At 45.8% G+C, this 15,170-nt stretch overlaps 1 protein-coding gene across 1 annotated transcript; it reads right to left on the bottom strand.

Moving 5' to 3' along the window:
- Window positions 1-11,525: 11,525 nt before the first annotated feature.
- KLHDC7A (kelch domain containing 7A) lies at window positions 11,526-14,897 on the bottom strand. Its single transcript, XM_063436956.1, has one exon. It carries the CDS (start codon window positions 14,681-14,683, stop codon window positions 12,404-12,406), a length of 2,280 nt encoding a protein of 759 aa, XP_063293026.1. The 5' UTR covers window positions 14,684-14,897; the 3' UTR covers window positions 11,526-12,403.
- Window positions 14,898-15,170: the final 273 nt, after the last annotated feature.

The following is a 15,170-nucleotide window of genomic DNA, read 5'->3' on the forward strand; positions in this document are numbered from 1 at the left end:
CAAAATCTCACAGAACAAGTATTTTTATCCACCCGAAAACTAAAAAATGTTTGTTTTAATAAACAGACTTTTTTATTTATTTAAAGGGACATCCAAGCACCATAACCACTACAGCCCATGATAGTGGGTTCAGTGCTAGCAGGGATACACAGCCAATCGATACCATTCATTTAAAAAGGGTGGGATAGGGACAGAGATCTGTAGTTGTTTTGGTGCTGAGTGCATCGATTTAAAGAATATGATGCAGTTTATTACTCTGTGATAGCAGGTGTACTCAGCAATATTCTCTTTATCATTCAGCAGATAACAAGCAATTAAAAACTGATTAACATGCGCAGGTAGGTATCTATCTAAATGGATGACAGCAGGGACAAATTGGCCAATTAGATTGTGCCTGTCTGAGCAAACCCAACATGCCTTAGGATAGGTAAGTGTTCAGAATTATGGGTTTCTTGGCAGTTGAAAAAAGAACGTAAAAAGATTAGAGCAGGGGTCCTCAAACTCCGGCCCCCCAGATGTTGCGGAACTACAACTCCCATGATTCTCTGGCTATTTGTGTAATTTAAAGAATCATAGGAGTTGTAGTTCAGCAACATCTGGAGGGCCACAGTTTGAGGACCCCTGGACTAGACCAACATATTCGACTTGTAAAAACGGCCGAGTTTAAAGTTTCAATTTTATAATTCCTTTCGAAAACGTCTCAAACCATTGTTTGGTATGTAAACCCCATTGTTAGAATGCTGGACAGGACACACTGCGTGTAAAGGGTTAATAGTTACTGTCTGTTTACCAGAGCAGTTAAACTACATCTCCCATAATCCTGTTGGTTGTGCAGTCACGGTGTACTATATAACCGTTTAATTAGCAGCTTTGCTACATGTGATGAGATAGTAACTCGTTAATGGGGCAATAAACTGAGCAAAGTAAAGGTTACAATCTAACTATACAAAGTGCGGACGTTTACTGTGCCCTTGGCACTTGGCGTCTGAATCAATGACATCAGAAAAAGGACTTGGACTTCAGAAGGTGACCTGAGCTTTAACCCCTTAAGGACCAAACTTCTGGAATAAAAGGGAATCATGACATGTCACACATGTCATGTCCTTAAGGGGTTAAATCATACACTTTGGGGCAGATTTATCAAGGCCAAAATAGGTGCAATTCTGAGGCAAATCGATACGTAAGAAGGAGAAATCACCAAGGAATGTCTCGACATTTAGCACTTTGCACCCAGAACAGCCCGTATTAACTTGCTAAATCTCGCAGTATCTCTAAACCAGCTCCGGGACAGGACAGATATCTGTCACTCACACTCATAAAGCCGTATTTATCATCCTGGTGCAAAGTGCTACGCGGACTGCAGGGAGAGACAAAAGGCAACGTGCCAATTATTGCTGCATGGCCACTCTCATAATGCTCAGCCACATGTTTAGAGCTAGGGGGAGGAGTCTGAGAGAGATAGCAGTAAGAGAACTCATGGTTTAGCACGGGGTACATGCCATTAGAATATAAGGACATTCTACCCACGGCCGCAAGGAGGGAGGTGGGGGGATGATGTCTGGCTACTGTTATGTATGTCGCTATGTACTTTTTTGCGCAATTGTATTGCGTTGTATTATGTTTGCACGGGTGGGGGACGGAACCGTGGGGAGCCGGGTAGGCAATAGGGCCCTAGTTTTTTGAGGTGTAATTGCTATGGTTGGCTTAGATGGTTAGGCCCTACAGGGGGCATGGAAGCGTGGGCTCGCTCTCTCGTCCCCGTATGGGTGGGGGAGGGTGGTGTCTGGGCCGGAGCCACGAGATGGCGCCGGGATCCCCCTAGGTAGTATGGGGTAGAGTGACCTTCCCCTCCCTGCTCCTGGCCCCTCCTATCCCTGGCTTGGGAACGTAGTCTCACCTTGGGGGACGCCCCTCCGCACCGGCGGCCATCCGCCCGAGTTTATTCTTGCACTATACCTATGTACTCATTCGTTTATTTCTTTTGCAGCACTCTCTCAGCACCGGGTTATTCGTTTATTCATTGCCTTATATTAGGCTTGCTTTATTGGTGTGTACGACTTCTACTTAGCAAAAAAAAAAAAAAAAAAAAAAAAAAAAACTATATATCTTATATTAGAAAAAAAAAAAAACAAGAATAATAGTTAAAAAAAAAAAAAAAAAAAAGGGGAAAAAAAAAAAAAATACAAAATAAAACAACAAAAAGAAATACATTTGTTCAATTACGATTAATACCTTCTCAACTATGTCTCCTCTGGTTATGTATATTGGAGCATAAGATATTAGATACTCTGGCTCATTTACTCGGTTTTGTTTGCCCTCCCTGCCGTTAAGGGTTATGCAGGGTCTGCAGTGTTTTTTCCTATATTTAACTTCAGTTGGCACTCAAGTAGTGCCATTATTGGCTGGTCCATGTCCCGAGCATCCCAGAACCTTTTCTTAGTTATGGGGATGACGGGACATATACCCCGGATAAGCCTGGCTTTAGGTAAGACCAGGCGACTTTTGTACAATATGTTATGTTGTTCTTCCTTCTTCTTCTCTTTACTTTTTCTATTCCCTCTCCACTCTGCCCTTTCCCATCATATCTCTCCTCTGGGGGGGGAATCGAGGAACGCCCTCAGTATCTTGGCCACAGATGGTAGTGTCGGTAGGCTCCACAATAGCGATATTCCACAAGATGAGTTATGCCTGTGAAACTAATGTCCCTTAATGTTAAGGGTCTAAATGCCCCTAAAAAGCGACGTCTCATGTTTCGGGAACTGAAGCGCATGAACCCGGATATAGCCTTCCTGCAGGAGACGCACCTGCCGAAATCAGCTAAGTTTGCCCTTAAAGATCATACATTTCGAACCTCGTTTGAGGCCAGAGCACTCAATAAGAGGAACGGGGTAGCTATTCTTATACATCATAGATGCCCGCTCAGGGTTAGCAAGGTCAGTACGGATCCGAGCGGACGCTATGTTTTAGTATCAGGGTCCTTACACTCTCACACTATCCATGTTCTCAATCTCTACGCCCCTAACGAGCAGTCCAGGGAATTCTGGACAGAGATGACCCGCGTGGTCAACTCGCTGCCACATGGTATGGTCATCGTAGGGGGGGATTTTAACGCGGCTCCATCCCCAGCAATGGACAGGGGGCCCTGTAGGGGAGCTCCGAGATCGCATAAACGGGGAGGGCAAGATAAATTGTTACACACTTTTATACAACACACTGATTTGCTGGATATATGGAGGGCTCAACATCCAGACGATACTGACTATACGTTCTACTCGCCACCTCACGACACGTATTCAAGGATAGACCTGTTTCTTGTAAACTCACTAACTGTTCCCAGGGTATCAGAGTCCAGGGTGGGGTCCATAACCTGGTCGGATCACGCAGATATCTCCCTAACCCTAGACAGGCTAAGCGCGGCGTCCCCTTGGTCGTGGCGGTTGAATACGTCTCTACTCCAAGATCCAGCTATTGTAGAGATTATTCGTTCGGAACTCAGGGACTACTTTGAAAGGGAAGCGGAGTCAGGAGTTACGAAGGCTACGGTGTGGGCAGCCCATAAGACGGTCATTAGGGGTGTACTGATCAGAGAAGCGACGTTGAGGAAGCGACGTAAATTTCAACGATTGGCCACATTACTGGAAGCATTGAGAACGGCGGAAAACAGACACAAATCGGACCCTACGCCTGCCAATTTGACATCATTGCTGAACATAAGGATCTCGATTAGAGAAACGCTCCTGGATGATACCGCAAGGGCTATGATATGGGCCAAGCGCACCTTCTATGAGAAGGCGAACAAGATGGATACCTTGCTAGCTAGATCCCTTCGACCACGGCAAAGGAGCACACACATTACGAGGATCAAGAATGAAGCGGGTATCTACCAGACAAACCCCACAGACATAGCCACGGTGTTCTCAGATTTTTACGCTAAACTTTATAACCACTCTTCGGAAGGCGCCACGGACACGGGCCGGGAACTAGAAGGGATTCAGAATTTCCTATCTGGATTACGACTCCCTAAACTAGAAGCAGCGGTTTCGAATGTACTGGGAAGCCGTATCACGGGAGAGGAGATAGACGCGGCAATATCCGCCTTGAAAAGCAACAAAGCACCTGGACCTGATGGCTTTTCGGGGAGCTACTATAAAACCTTCCGGGAAGAACTCCTCCCTCACTTGGAACCCTGGTTTAATGAGTTGATGGATGGGGGGACGCCTGATAGAGATATGTCCTTGGCGAATATCGTTCTATTGCCCAAACCTGGAAGGGACGACTCGGTCCCGGAGAACTTTCGCCCTATTTCCTTGATCAACCACGACTCAAAGATCTTGGCAAAGGTGCTTGCGGGCAGATTAGGCCCACTCCTTACGGGTATGATTCACCCGGATCAGGTGGGCTTTATACCTGGGAGACAACTTTTCGAGAACACGAGACGCAATATAGATCTCATAGGGAGGCAGGTCACGAAGGGCACCCCGACACTACTGTTGTCCCTAGATGCCGAAAAGGCATTCGATAGAGTGAAATGGCCTTACTTATTTGAGGTGTTGCGACACTATGGCGTGCCGGCCCCGTTTATTACAACTATTCAAGCTATGTACTCCAACGTTAGGGCACAGATTCCAATTTCGGGAGCGCGAGTCGAACCGTTCCACCTGAGCAATGGTACGAGGCAGGGTTGCCCTCTTTCACCGCTGCTATTCGTGCTCTCGCTGGAGCCCCTCATGCAGGCCATACGAGAAGCTCCTGATGTTAAGGGTATCTTGGTGGGAGACACACAATACGTTGTTTCGGGTTTCGCAGATGACGTCTTGTTGACGTTAACAGAACCGGAGGCCTCCATGGAGGCACTGACTAGGATGCTGGAAGCATACGGGGAGGTGTCGGGATATAAGGTCAACCTGCATAAATCGAGCGCGATCCCCTTAGGTATGACGGACGAAGACGCAGCGTCTATAGGGAGGACCTATCACCTACGGATAGAGAAGGACCAGATTAAATACCTGGGCATTTGGTTGACAGCGGACCCCTCTCAACTCCATAGGCAAAATTATATCCCACTGATTAGACAGTTGATAGCTGACATGGAGACATGGGTAGACAAGCCGATCTCGTGGATCGGAAGATTGCATTCAGTAAAAATGAATGTGCTGCCTAGGATACTTTTTTTGTTCCAGGCTCTGCCAGTCCACTTGAGTAAATCCGCCTTGGGACCGCTTCAACAGTGTCAGGGTGGTAGTCCGGTGCCCGGAACCCAGACACAGTGTCCAGGTGGCGGCGCATGGACCGGGACCCATAATGCCTGATGAAGTGGGAGTCTTCAGCGTGGAGGTGGATTAGCAGGGTCTGGTGCAGGGTAACCGCACGCCCCCTGGTGTTGAGCACCAGCGTTTGTGCAGCCTCAACCAGAACCCTGATTCAGCTTTTGCGGATCCAAGGAACTAGGAGCTAGGAAATAAGCAGACCTCCCAGGAGCTGTATAGGGAGGCTCTGCAGCAAGGGTGTATCCAGTACTAGAAACAAGACAAAGCTAGAACAGGCACCAAACATGAAAACAAGACATAACTAGTAGAACCCAGAACCAGAGAAGGATAGGAAGCTAAACCCAGAACATGACACAATACATAAGGGAACATTAACTAAACATGGGCATGACGGGACAGGGCTGAACATGGACAGGTATATACAAACTAAGACACGACAAGATAACATAGGCAAAACAAGAGGAGAAATAACTAAGTACTACATATGGAAATCATGGGGGTTTAGTCACACTATATGATCATACATTGCATAAGCCTGCCAACAACGCCAATGTACCCCATATCTGGCAGGTCCTACACTGCCTAATGTATGCTAAAACAACCACAGATTAAGAACACATATATAGCACTTACCTGCAAGAAAAGACAGAAGCTTTGAGCCGCTGCCTGCAGGAACTCCAACACATAATGAAAGCTGGAAACATAAGGGTGTGGCACATAAAACAAACATTTAAAGGAAACCTGGAGACTGGGAAATCCAGGGACGAACTATAGGAATGAACCCAGAAATCCCAGCATAAAGAAAACCAGACACAGAATAGAAAACCAAAAACCAAGAAATATTAAACAAGAATAGCAAAAGGAGTACTGGATACCAGAAGCCATTACCAGAATGATCCGCAACCAGGAACAGAACGTGACATAACTCCCCTCTTAAGGAGCGAACTCCGGACGCTCCAAACAGCTCCCAGGCAGAGACCAAGAACAAAAGCGGATCCTGCAACGAAGTCCTCTTGACTTCCACGAAGGCAAGGATCCCCCAACCAAAAGGTCTCCTGCATAGGAACCACCAGAAAGGAATGTCCGGATGCTCCCAACAGCTCTCAGGCAGAGACCAGGAATGGTGAGCGGATACTGCAACGAAGTCCTCTTGACTTCCACGGAGGCAAGCATCCCCCACCGGAAAGGCCTCCTGCAAAAGAGCCTCCAGCAATGAATGAAGATCACCACCAGAAAAGGAGTATGTCAGCAAACAGGAACGAGGCATCACAAGAGAACACCAGAATCGACCAACGAACAGCTTAGCAGATCGACCCCCTCCAAAACAGAAAACAGGAATGAGGAAGTCATCTCCAGCAGACTGGTCCAGATACAGAATCTCTTGCATGCCGGAAAAACAGGAACAAAAGCAGAACAAGATGAAACCTGCAGATACAGGTACCCTTGAATGCTGCATAATCCAGACTGAACAGGATACAGTCAGGCCAGGCCAGGAAAGCAGGGCAAGACAACCACTGCGGATACAGGTACTCTTGATGCTGCGAAATCCAGGCAAGACATGACACAGATAGAACAGATCAGGAAAGCTGCAGGGTCCACTCCACGAACTCCATTGTACTTACGGCCATATGTCAGGGTGGTAGTCCGGTGCCCGGAACCCAGACACAGTGTCCAGGTGGCGGGGCATGGACCGGGACCCATAATGCCTGATGAAGTGGGAGTCTTCAGCGTGGAGGTGGATTAGCAGGGTCTGGTGCAGGGTAACCGCACGCCCCCTGGTGTTGAGCACCAGCGTTTGTGCAGCCACAACCAGAACCCTGATTCAGCTTTTGCGGATCCAAGGAACTAGGAGCTAGGAATTAAGCAGACCTCCCAGGAGCTGTATAGGGAGGCTCTGCAGCAAGGGTGTATCCAGTACTAGAAACAAGACAAAGCTAGAACAGGCACCAAACATGAAAACAAGACATAACTAGTAGAACCCAGAACCAGAGAAGGATAGGAAGCTAAACCCAGAACATGACACAATACATAAGGGAACATTAACTAAACATGGGCATGACGGGACAGGGCTGAACATGGACAGGTATATACAAACTAAGACACGACAAGATAACATAGGCAAAACAAGAGGAGAAATAACTAAGTACTACATATGGAAATCATGGGGGTTTAGTCACACTATATGATCATTCATTGCTGGAGGCTCTTTTGCAGGAGGCCTTTCCGGTGGGGGATGCTTGCCTCCGTGGAAGTCAAGAGGACTTCGTTGCAGTATCCGCTCACCATTCCTGGTCTCTGCCTGAGAGCTGTTGGGAGCATCCGGACATTCCTTTCTGGTGGTTCCTATGCAGGAGACCTTTTGGTTGGGGGATCCTTGCCTTCGTGGAAGTCAAGAGGACTTCGTTGCAGGATCCGCTTTTGTTCTTGGTCTCTGCCTGGGAGCTGTTTGGAGCGTCCGGAGTTCGCTCCTTAAGAGGGGAGTTATGTCACGTTCTGTTCCTGGTTGCGGATCATTCTGGTAATGGCTTCTGGTATCCAGTACTCCTTTTGCTATTCTTGTTTAATATTTCTTGGTTTTTGGTTTTCTATTCTGTGTCTGGTTTTCTTTATGCTGGGATTTCTGGGTTCATTCCTATAGTTCGTCCCTGGATTTCCCAGTCTCCAGGTTTCCTTTAAATGTTTGTTTTATGTGCCACACCCTTATGTTTCCAGCTTTCATTATGTGTTGGAGTTCCTGCAGGCAGCGGCTCAAAGCTTCTGTCTTTTCTTGCAGGTAAGTGCTATATATGTGTTCTAACTCTGTGGTTGTTTTAGCATACGTTAGGCAGTGTAGGACCTGCCAGATATGGGGTACATTGGCGTTGTTGGCAGGCTTATGCAATGTATGATCATATAGTGTGACTAAACCCCCATGATTTCCATATGTAGTACTTAGTTATTTCTCCTCTTGTTTTGCCTATGTTATCTTGTCGTGTCTTAGTTTGTATATACCTGTCCATGTTCAGCCCTGTCCCGTCATGCCCATGTTTAGTTAATGTTCCCTTATGTATTGTGTCATGTTCTGGGTTTAGCTTCCTATCCTTCTCTGGTTCTGGGTTCTACTAGTTATGTCTTGTTTTCATGTTTGGTGCCTGTTCTAGCTTTGTCTTGTTTCTAGTACTGGATACACCCTTGCTGCAGAGCCTCCCTATACAGCTCCTGGGAGGTCTGCTTAATTCCTAGCTCCTAGTTCCTTGGATCCGCAAAAGCTGAATCAGGGTTCTGGTTGTGGCTGCACAAACGCTGGTGCTCAACACCAGGGGGCGTGCGGTTACCCTGCACCAGACCCTGCTAATCCACCTCCACGCTGAAGACTCCCACTTCATCAGGCATTATGGGTCCCGGTCCATGCCCCGCCACCTGGACACTGTGTCTGGGTTCCGGGCACCGGACTACCACCCTGACAAACAGGCCATAGGAAGGTTTATCTGGCAGAATAAAAGGCAAAGGGTTTCCCGCAACGTCCTGTATAGGGCAAAAGACAGGGGAGGCCTTGGTCTCCCGAACTTATATTTTTATTATGTGGCGGCTCAATTGACTCAGATTGCACTGTGGCACTCCCCCCCAGGGGAGCGGAGGTGGGTGGATCTGGAATCCACCATGATGGGCCCAGATAGACCACAATTTCTTATGTGGATTCCTAAGGAACATAGACCAGCAGATCGAGTGGATTGCGCAGCGATTCACACTTCCCTTAGGGTCTGGGACGCTGCAGTACTTAAATACAGACTGGCTTCTGTACCATCACCCATGACCCCATTTTTGCGAAATAAAAAGTTTATACCGGGCATGTGCCCTCGAGATTTCAAGGGTATAGAAAACTCAGGATTACAGCGGTTGTGCGACCTCTTTGAAAACGGCACCTTCATCACATTCGATGCACTACAGAGCAGAGCTCCTCTGCGTCCCTTTGATTACTTCCGGTACTTGCAGCTCAGAGATTTTGCCCGGGGTTTCAGGATCAAGGCGGCTGCAACGATGCAATTAACATTCTTTGAAAAAATGTGTAAGAGGGAACAGTTCCCTACGGGCCTGATCTCGTGCTTGTATTCCCACTTGAGCACAAGTACGCTAGAATGGGGTGACATCACATACATACATAGGTGGGAGGCAGATCTTAACGAGGTATTGGAAGGAATAGAATGGCAAGAGATATGGGAGGCCGCGGCAAAATCGTCGGTGTGCGTCTCGCTGCAGGAACAATCCTATAAGACGTTATTCAGGTGGTACACAACCCCAGTAACGCTGCACCGGATGGGCAAAAACCCGACGGACCTCTGTTGGAGAGGTTGCGGTCACAAGGGCACGTATATCCACATGTGGTGGGAGTGCCTGGAGGCGCAAGCCTATTGGAAACGAGTAGCTGCTTTACTGAGGGAAATTTTAGGCAGGGAAGTGAGGCTAGACCCGTGGGTGTTCCTACTGTCTAGATCCATGGATGGTTGGACGAAAATGGAACAGGCCCTTGTCCAAAAGATAAATCTGTCGGCTAGGAGAGCTCTGGCGCAGGTATGGCTACAGGGGGAGACCCCTACGATAGCGACGGTGATACAAAAAATAAAAGACACCTTTCTGATGGACAAGTTGACAGCTCGGGTGAGGGGGACAACGAAGAAATTTGACAAACTTTGGGGCCCCTGGATAGATTGCACTGTCAGCGATTAAGACGGTAGGGACTGATTGGGGCGTCTAGATGTTACTAGGGGACCTCTGTGTTAGGCGGTTTTTTAGGCGGACTAGATACGACCTACAGGGAGAAAAACTAATTAATCCTGTATGAGATAGTGGTGAGCGGGCATCATACCCCTCACGAGGCTTCGTGAGGGGCTTCACTCCTCGGATACCCCCCCCTCCCCCCCCCCCCCCCCTCCTCCTTCTCTCTCTCTCCCATTCTCTAAGGCCTCTACCTTTCATCTTTCTCTTTTCTCCTGTCTCTTAATCTTCTTACGGCTGAGCCGCACGTAGCGGAACTATTTTTGAGTGACGCTAATGCTACAGGAAAGGTAGTACGCTGGGGTGCTAAACTCTATCGAGATGCTTCTTTCCTCAAATTTGCGATGGAGGTGCGGCCGACCTTATTCATCGGTTAACCGATTACTGTTTTATATAATAACAAAAAAGCCAGGCGGAACATCCAAGCTCCTGTGGGGTTTTTGATTTCTGTGGTGAACGGGAGTTGGGCATGCTTATGGGGATACGAGACAGGGTGACCTGGAAATTCATGCTAGTTCACTCCTCTTGTTGGTATTTCATGTAACGGTATCAATATACTTGCTTTATGTTTGGAATTTCTGTATTACTGTGCATGTATTGCTTGTGATGTTTTGCACTGGAATAAATAAAGAATTTAAAAAAAAAAAAAGAATATAAGGACATTCTCTAAATTCAGTATTTTACCCCAGGATTGGTAGTTTTATGGCTTAAATTTGTCCTATTTGGGTAAATCCCCCTCCTTTATTTAGTTCCCATTTGCACGCAAGAGCGCCCCTTAGGTTATCCAGACTCACACACTCACAGTTATTCGCTAGAGTGAAAATTCCTACAGTCTGTAAGCTCATTTGAGCAGGGTCCTCTTCAACCGATCGTTCCTGGTTTTTTTTCTTGTAATTGTCCTATTTATAGTCAAATCCCCCCCCCTCTCATAATATTGTAAAGCGCTACGGCATCTGTTGGCGCTATATAAATGGCACTAATAATTGAAAGTGAATTTACGGTTTAAGGCCAGAGTAGCTCAATGTGTATATTTAGGGATACTAACACTGCAGGTGGCTGCTTTCACTGGATCTGTGTGCAGACTCTCTGCACTTTATTCCGTAATTAAAAACTGCATTTTAAAATACAGGCCAGAAGAGCTGATTTGGAAAAATTCTCCTTTGTAGAAAGTCTCCGAGTGGCTATTTTAGCCTGAATTTCACAATGTAGTTAAATCGCCACATTTCAGTGTTTAGATAGATTCATTTGAGTGTTTCAATTCAAACTGTTATTTTATTGATTATTGACTGCATAAAAAGCTTTGGGCTCTCTGAGGCTCTATTCGCTGAACAGTGATTCGTCGTCTGTTAGCAGCTCGCAGCAATAGAAATAATATTAAAGGGAACTTGGCTTTGGGTTATTTTGTAACACGATCATTTAGTCCAAATATTGCAAGTCAGCTGCCAACTCAACTCACTGTTTAGTGAATGAACAATGTCTTCTTTTTTTGGGAGATATAAAGCCATTGCTAGCTATATTCCACGTGAAGCCTTTTCTGGATAATGTTCTCCTGATACTGCAGATCACACAGGGTTCATTTATATCCAAAGCATGAATTATACCTTTTGAGGCAAAATCTAAAGATCATGTGTTTAACAGTTAGAAAGTCATATCAGTGAATTACTGGAGTAATGTGCAGCAATTACTCTGAATTTGGGATTTTTGCTCGGCTACTGAAGATTTACAGCGTTCATTGAGTCATTATGAATGCAGAATATATATTTCGAAATTTCTGTGCAGAAGCAGAGAGGCCCCTATTTAGAATGCATGATCTTGTTTTGGTATCGAGCCACATAGTTCAATTTAATATGTTATGTACATCTGTATAACTAGCGCGGGACTCAGAAAACTCTCCCTAAACCCAGTTGTTGGCTGCTGTCTAAAAATGTACAGTGGGTATAAATAATTGTTACATCTCTTAAAAAAAAATGCATTAATCAACAGAGCATGTAACATAATTTCCATACTGCATCAGTTATTGGTGTCAGAGGATTCTGGGTATTGTAGTCAAGAACAATCAGGTTTCTTTGGTCTTAGTTTGGTTCATGTATAACTTATTTTTAGCCATCAATACAACCTTGCTGTCATGTAAAACTATATATTACAAGTCATAGGAGGAAGGCAGGCCAAGCCTAAATTCAATGAGTCCAGCACCAGTTACTAAAAGATAACAAAAGACACTATAACCAGTGATTAACAAGTTAGAGTAGGTGTACATGTTGGAAAATATATTTAACCTTTTGGTTTTTTTATGCTTTAGCTTAAACGTTGGAAATGTTTAGAATATTCTTTTTTGCTATGTAAATTAATATAATGTTTTGTGCCCTTGTATACTTTAATAATGTTCAGTAGGATGTCGTTACTGGGAGATGAAGGACCAAGGGGAAAAGCACACCTTTTGGCTGGGGTAAAGTTGTAAGATCCCCGTTCACAAACCTGGGCGAGATGTCGTCTGTCAGGAAACGCAGGTGGAAATTTCTGCTGATGCAGAAGATATTGTTGTCAATGACGGCACATTGGAAAGGCGTTGGGTACGGCATTGGGTAATTGGCACATTCATACCAAATCCTGGCTCTGATGTTACAGCGGTGAACGCTAATCCCCATGCTACGGTTCAGATCGAATCGATACAAGAAATTATTAGCAGCCACCATGTCTGTGGTTCTGTCTTTACTTCCACTTATGATGCTGTTTTTCCAGACGTTTTCCTTGGGACGGTATCTCAAAAGCATGTACCGAATAGTCCCACCAGTAACGTAAATCTCATCGTCGTAGGCTGCTGCCATGTGGGCTACAGCAAAAGTGTCATTGGGAAGAGGAGCAACGTAAGACCACCTGTTTTGGCGTGGGTCATAGCGTTCGACGGTGTGAAGACACTCCCCTCCAATGGCATATAAATACCCATCGAGTGCCACCAGTTTGCATTGAGGCCTAGCCTCTTTTAGAGGACAGATTTCGCGCCAGTTGTTTGTGAGTGGGTTGTAGCAAACAACACGTTTCGATGGTTTCATTTGTCTCTCAGGACTTTCAGATCCAAGGGCGACAAAAATATAATTGAACATGGTAGCAACAGAGCATCCTCTGCTCACAGCCTCCTTCGGGATGTCAGACAGTACGTGCCACACGTTTTTTATGTTGTCATAGTATTTCAGACTACTGTGGTTTTGAGAATCAGAATAACCCGGGGTGTCAATGTCAGCAACCACAACATATCTCCTGCCCTTCATTCGAATGTCTAGAATCAAGTCTCTCTCTGCGGCATTCAGGCGCCCGTACACAGAAGGGTTTTGTAATACCTGCAGGTAGTTGATGCTCATGACCTTGTAGGCAGCCGCCTTAATGTCATCAAGGTTGTGTTTCTTGGCTAAGGACAACACCTCGTAGCAGTTCCCCAACTCAAGATGGATATCAAAGGTGGATTCTGGATTCAGAGAGACATGAAATGTAGCAGCACTGGGATCAAACTTTATATCTCTACTTACAGCTTGGTCCCTGTGTGTTTGTGTTTGGTTTGAGGAAGGTATCACAGAACCTTTATATTCCCCACTCTCAGACCTGGTCTCCAGACTTGGAATATCATCTTCATTGTTACTAGAATCCTTTGGTTGGTCTTGTGTATGGAATAATCCTAAATTATCGGTGTTGTCGGTTTGATCAGGATGATTTATCACACTTTCTTTCTCATCATAAGGTTCCAGGTCTGCCTTAAGATGAGCGAGAGATTGGTCATAGGGGCTGGCCCCAGCATTAACATTTCTTTCTATTAATTTTTGGGAAGTGGACTCTACATGATAATTGTAGACCTTTCCTCGCAGGCATCCTGGTGTTTGATTGTGAGCTGTAGAGGTGTCTTCAACCGGTGTCTCTTGGATGATATTCTCCTCTATTTGAACTTGAGCTGTTGATGAGAACCTGTGCTGTTCGTGGATGGTCTGATGGTCTTGACTGGTTGTCACATTGATGTCACACAGTGTCTCTATGTTTTGGATGGCTCTTGCTGAGCCACCAATTTCATTCCCCGAATCCAAACTTACATTCATTTCTATTCCTTCTGGATCCTGACGGTAATTCTGACCGGGACTCTCAGTGGATTTTCCATCACAACTGTCTACTTCTCTAGTTTGTTCTTGCAGAGAGTCCTGGCTCTGACACTGTTCCGGATCTGGAAGGCTGCCTCTTTCTCTTACTACTGCACTCTTTGCATCCGTCTGATTCTCACAGGTTGCAGTTCTGGTTTTATTTTCTCCTGGCTCCCATTCTGCTCTTTGTAATCCTTTTTGAGCTGTAAGGAGAAGCCCCTGTGTATTTAAAGGTTTATCGAACAGGTGTGTGTTGTCCAGATCAGACACTTTGCTGTCCTGCAGGTTGTTGTATGACCGTCTGAACCGCAGTCCAGTGGTTTCATCCTCCTCGTAACTTCGCCGGGGAACCTCAGAAGTCCTAGCTTCTTCTCCTGTGAGAACAGTAGCATCTTCCCTCGATATGCTGGCTCTCTCAGGTGTTCGTGACTTATAGAATCTGTACGCCAATGCCAATACAAAAAACGCAGAAACAGAAAATGCCAGCTTCCCCACGAGCTGCATGTCTGCCTGCCAGGCTCTGCTCTCCCAAGCTGTGTTAATCATTATTCTATATTAAGTGAAGCTGAAGAATGTCAGGAATCCATTTAATTATCTTGCCTTAAAAACCAGATAAAGCTGCTCTGCTGCAGCCTATCTCGCTCGCTCGAGATGTGAGCAGGTGAGCTGGTAAAGTAAGGGAACCTGCGGGACGAGCTGTGCAGGTGTAATGGGGTATTCTGTTTGCATATCGTACGCAACTTTGCATGTTGAAGGAAGGAGTGCAAATAAGATTTGACGACGTGGCACAGAAACGCTGTTTGCAAAGTTAATAGTAGTGAAACCATATCTCGCAAAAAAGAAAGTATCATATGGACGTAATATGTTAACCGCAATTAGCACCTTTGACATTTGTACGACACACCCTTTCCTTGTGCTAATATTGTCCCTATCAGTCAGTCCTATCAGAAAACAGAACACAGGGAGCTGAATATGGGCTCCTGGGATGTAAAACCTGTTTGTTTGTGTTTTGGCATCGGATGCTGAGTATTCT

This window comes from Pelobates fuscus, chromosome 11 (genome assembly GCF_036172605.1).
Source record: "Pelobates fuscus isolate aPelFus1 chromosome 11, aPelFus1.pri, whole genome shotgun sequence".
Classification (NCBI taxonomy): domain Eukaryota; kingdom Metazoa; phylum Chordata; class Amphibia; order Anura; family Pelobatidae; genus Pelobates; species Pelobates fuscus.

Coding starts and splice junctions, on each gene's coding strand:
- KLHDC7A (XM_063436956.1), bottom strand. CDS start 14,683: ATGATTAACACAGCTTGGGAGAGCAGAGCCTGGCAGGCAGACATGCAG.